The 4707-nt window shown below is 39.9% G+C and overlaps 1 protein-coding gene across 1 annotated transcript; it reads left to right on the top strand.

Annotated features, from left to right (window-relative positions):
- Positions 1 to 1867: 1867 nt before the first annotated feature.
- On the top strand, positions 1868 to 4011 carry LOC141601332 (uncharacterized). The gene is made up of 3 exons (XM_074421604.1): positions 1868 to 2513; positions 2711 to 2823; positions 3070 to 4011. The coding sequence occupies exons 1-3, from the start codon at positions 1868 to 1870 to the stop codon at positions 4009 to 4011; spliced, it is 1701 nt and encodes a 566-aa protein (XP_074277705.1).
- The last annotated feature ends 696 nt before the right edge of the window (positions 4012 to 4707 follow it).

The following is a 4707-nucleotide window of genomic DNA, read 5'->3' as shown; positions in this document are numbered from 1 at the left end:
GGATATTGAGTTGACAAAGGAGGAGGTCAAAGTTGTTCCTTCATGGATTAGGCTACATGAGCTCCCTTTGAGATTCTGGAGTAAATGTTTACCTACCATAGCTGGATTGGTTGGCAAGTATGTTAAATCTGATAAAGCAACCAGTGAAAAAACGAGACTTGGATTTGCTAGAGTAATGATTGACTTGAATGTGGGTCAGAAATGCCCTAAGTAAGTGAAATTCCTTGGTGAGTCAGGTACAATTGTTTCAATAAAAATTGAGTATGAATGGCGTCCAGATATATGTCTTAAATGCAGGGGAATTAGCCACACTGGGGATCAATGCAGGAAGACTGATTTAGCAGCAAAAAAGAAACCTGTTACTAAGCAGGTGTGGAAGCCAATTGCACCTACTGCTAATAAGACTGTTGAGACTACTGCTACTAATATGACTGTACCTGTGACAGTGCCAATAGATGAGATAGTTACTGAGCTTGTGCAGGCTCTAGATAGTCTAGTAGTAGTTGACAGTCCAGAGACTACTTCTGTTAAGCCAGCCACTGTGACTCAAGGGGAACCTGATAGTGCTAGTGAGCTAAAGACTGCAGGCAAAACATATTTGCAGGTTCTAGATAGATCAGTGACCCCTAAATGTGGGATTGGTGTAGGCACTCTTTCTCCAAACACCCCCAATGAATAATTTAGGGTTTTGGAATGTTAGAGGTCTCAATCGCGTACATAAACAGAGAGAAGTAAAATGGTTTATTCACAGTAAAGGAGTTGGCTTGTTTGGCTTGCTAGAAACCAAAATCAATAATAATAATAATGTTTTTAATATTGCTAATAATATGTTGGATGGCTGGAGTGTAACCACCAACTGTCAGTATCATAAAGGAGGTAGGGTGTGGCTACTTTGGCAGCCAAGTCTCTTTGATGTGCATATATTATAATATGATGCACAGTTTATCCATACCAAGGTTCATTCCAGAGTCAATCAGCAGGACTTCTACCTGACCATGATTTATGCATTCAATGAAGGTAGTGACAGACTTGACCTTTGGCATAAGTTAGAGATAATCAATCTCCACTGTGCTGGACCCTGGGCTCTAGCTGGGGATTTTAACACTGTTCTAAGTCCTGATGAGAGGGTGGGAGGTAATACTAAATAGGATGACATGGATGACTTTATCAAATGTACGGGAAGTTGTGGCATGACTGATATTCCTTCCACTGGTGCTTTGTTTACATGGAATAATAAGCAAGACCCTGCTACCAGGATTTATAGCAGACTGGATAGATTTCTGGTTATTCAAGCCTGGCTAGATATCTTTCCTGATATGGTAGCTCATTTATATCCTGAAGGTCTTTTTTACCATTGTCCTTGCATAATTAGTAATGTTCAGATTCGTACTGTCAAAATGGCCAGTTTTAAATACTTCAATATGTGGGGGCAAGCACCTGGTTTCAATGATAGAGTGAGAGAAGCTTGGGGCAAGAAGTATAATGGGTATAAGATGTTTAGTGTTGTGAAGAGTTTGAAAGGTCTAAAACCTGTGCTAAAAAAACATAACATGGAATGCTATTCTTATATAGAGAATAAAACTATTAATGCAGAAAGGAGATTAGAGCAACTACAGAAGGATATTGTCCAGGATATATCTAATCCTGTGCTCATTGACCAGGAACTGAATGCTATTGCTTAGTTCAAGGTCCTGACTAAGGCACAAAATAGTTTCCTTCAGCAAAAACCTAAGCTTCAGTGGTTGGAGGAAGGAGACCAATACACTGCATACTTCCATGGAGCAATTAAGAAAAGGCAGATGAGAAAAAGGTTATACAAATTGAAGATCAACATGGGGAACTATGTACTGAGAGTAACAACATTCAGATGGCTTTCCTTCACTACTACAAGAACTTATTGGGCAGTAGGAATCCTACTGAGAGGATCAGATCTGCTATTCTGAATCAGGGACCATGTTGTACTCAGGAGCAAGCAGCTTCCCTTATGCTCCCTATCACAAATGAAGAAATCAAAGGTATCTTCTTTAGCACTCCTATTGACAAATCCCTAGGCCTAGATGGGTATACTAGTGGTTTCTTCAAAGATGCTTGGGATGTTGTTGGTCCTGATGTTTGTGAAGCAATTAAAGACTTCTTCTCAACTGACAAACTTCTGACTCAGGTCAATGCCACAAACATCACCCTCATACCCAAATGTGAGAGACTTACATCTGTCAAACCTTTCAGACCTACTGCCTGTTGCAACATGATCTACAAGGTTATCTCAAAATTGCTATGCAACAGACTATTTGTGATTTTACCTGACATTGTCCATGAGAATCAAGGTGCATTTATTAAAGAAAGATCCATTATGGAGAATATCTTGATTTGTCAAGACATTATGAAATTATATAATAGAGCAGCTGTGTCTCCTAGATTCTTGTTCAAAATTGACCTCCAAAAAGCCTATGACACAATGGAATGGGATTTTGTGGAAAATCTTCTTTTGGGTCTGAAGTTCCGTGCTTTATTCTGTCAGCAAGTCATGACATGCATTAGGACTATTTCAAGGGTCAAAGAGGTTTAAGACAAGGGGACCCTATCTCCCCCTTGATCTTAACTCTTTGTATGGACTACCTAACAAGAACCATCAAATATGCTACCAATAAATGTCCCTTCCAATACCACCCCCTTTGTAAAGAACTTCAGCTTAACCATCTGATGTTTGTAGATGATCTTCTATTGTTCTACAAAGGAAATCCTCAGTCTGTGATGTTATTGCTCAGAGCTTTCTCAACATTCTCCAAAGCTTCGGGTTTGTCTATGAACAATTCAAAATCTGAGGTATACTTTAATGGAATGGAAGCAACTTTGAAGGAGGATATTAAATAACTGAATGGATTTGCTGAGGGATAGATGCCTTTCAGATATTTGGGTGTTCCAATCCAACCTACCAGGCTTACTAAAAAGGAATGTAATATACTTGCTGAGAAAATGGTTAATAGGATAAGGAGTTTTGGAGCAAATAAACTCTCCTATGTTGGTAGACTGACTCTTATTAACTCTGTCCTCAACTCATTATATTCCTAGTGGTCGAACATTTTCATTCTACCCAAGAGTGTCATCAGAAGGTTAGAGGCCATATGTCAGAATTACTTGTGGGATGGGACTGCTGAGTTTCACAGGGTGCCTCTAGTAGGGTGGGATACTGTCACTTTACCAAATATTGAGGGTGGGCTTGGCATCAAAAAAGCTGAAGTCTCGAATGTTGCTATTGGTGCTAAGCTAGTTGATTGGATTTACTATAAGGCTGACAGATTATGGATACGTTGGATTAATCAGGTTTACATAAAACAGCATGACTGGCATTCTTACAGTCCTCCTGCAGATGCTGCTTGGACCTGGAAGAGCATTTTCAGGGTTAAGGAGCTGATGAAAGATGCTTATACTGATGGGCAGTGGCAACTTGATCTGAAAGGATATACTGTTAGGAGTGGATATGATTGGCTAAGATCACATCAAATCAAACCATGGTGGTACAACACAATCCAGAATAGTTGGATTGTACATAAACAAGCCATCATCACTTGGCTAATCATGCATAATGGGATGAATACTCGAGAGAAGTTATACATGTTTGGTTGTTGCAACTCTGATGCCTGTTGTATATGTGGGAATGCAACTGAAACACAGCCATATCTCTTTTTTGAGTGTGATTACAGCAAAGCTGTTATATCCCTCATACAAGATTTGTGTGGTGCTTGCATCTCGTTGTCTGGTGTCATGACTGGTGGTTATGGCAATGGTGGTGGCAAACTGAAACAACAAGTCTATACTATTATATTGAATCCTTGTACCTATCATATCTGGGCTCAAAGGAACTCAGCCAGGATTAATGGCATACTGATGGTCCTTTCTTTGGTGGTTCAGAAGATCATAGAAGTGGTGAGGCAAAGAATCAAGTTCAAATGTAATGCAAAAGTGCGTAGACGAGAGGAAGACTGGCTTGACAGGTTGAGAATTAGACTGTAAGGTTGGCCCTTATGGGATTCGAACCTGACATAGTTTGGTTTCTATGTTTTTTTGTAAGTTAGATAACTTGTAATATGGTTTTTTAATATATATACATATACACATCTCACATTTCACCAAAAAAAAAAATTATTGGAGGCGCTTTTCATCTTCAGTAGGACCTAGTGGAGGGTTGGTTTCTTGTTGTCCAATGAAGGGTGGGATGTCATCATGCACGCTCGCGTTAGGAACATCATTCTCTACAGGACGAAGCCTGGTTTCTACAGCAACAATTCGGCCTTCAATAGTGTTGAGGCGAGCATAAGCTTGGTCTTGGCTTGTTTGGAGGCGAACGAGCACAGCTAGGATTAGATCATTACCATTTTGGGGTTGTCCATTAACACTTGCGTGACGAGTTCCAGACATCTTGGAAACTGGACAAGCGGTCGACGACGAATCAAAACACGATCGACCATTTTAGCACACTTACTCAAAAGAAGACTCAACTTGTGAAGTGGGAGTGTGCCACTTGTATGTTAGTGAGGTTTGAAAATGACAAAGTTTTAAAATGTTTGTCCTAGGCAACTGTAGTGTAGTTGTAGGAATGCTGACTCGAAGTGAGGTTTTGAAATGGGTTTTGGGGCCCGAATTTTGACAGGACATTTGGACTGAGTTTCGACTCATTTTTTCGCTATTTTAGGCCATCTTTGAAAATGT

Source organism: Silene latifolia, chromosome 9 (assembly GCF_048544455.1).
Source record: "Silene latifolia isolate original U9 population chromosome 9, ASM4854445v1, whole genome shotgun sequence".
NCBI lineage: Eukaryota > Viridiplantae > Streptophyta > Magnoliopsida > Caryophyllales > Caryophyllaceae > Silene > Silene latifolia.
This window is presented reverse-complemented; position numbering and strand designations above follow the sequence as displayed.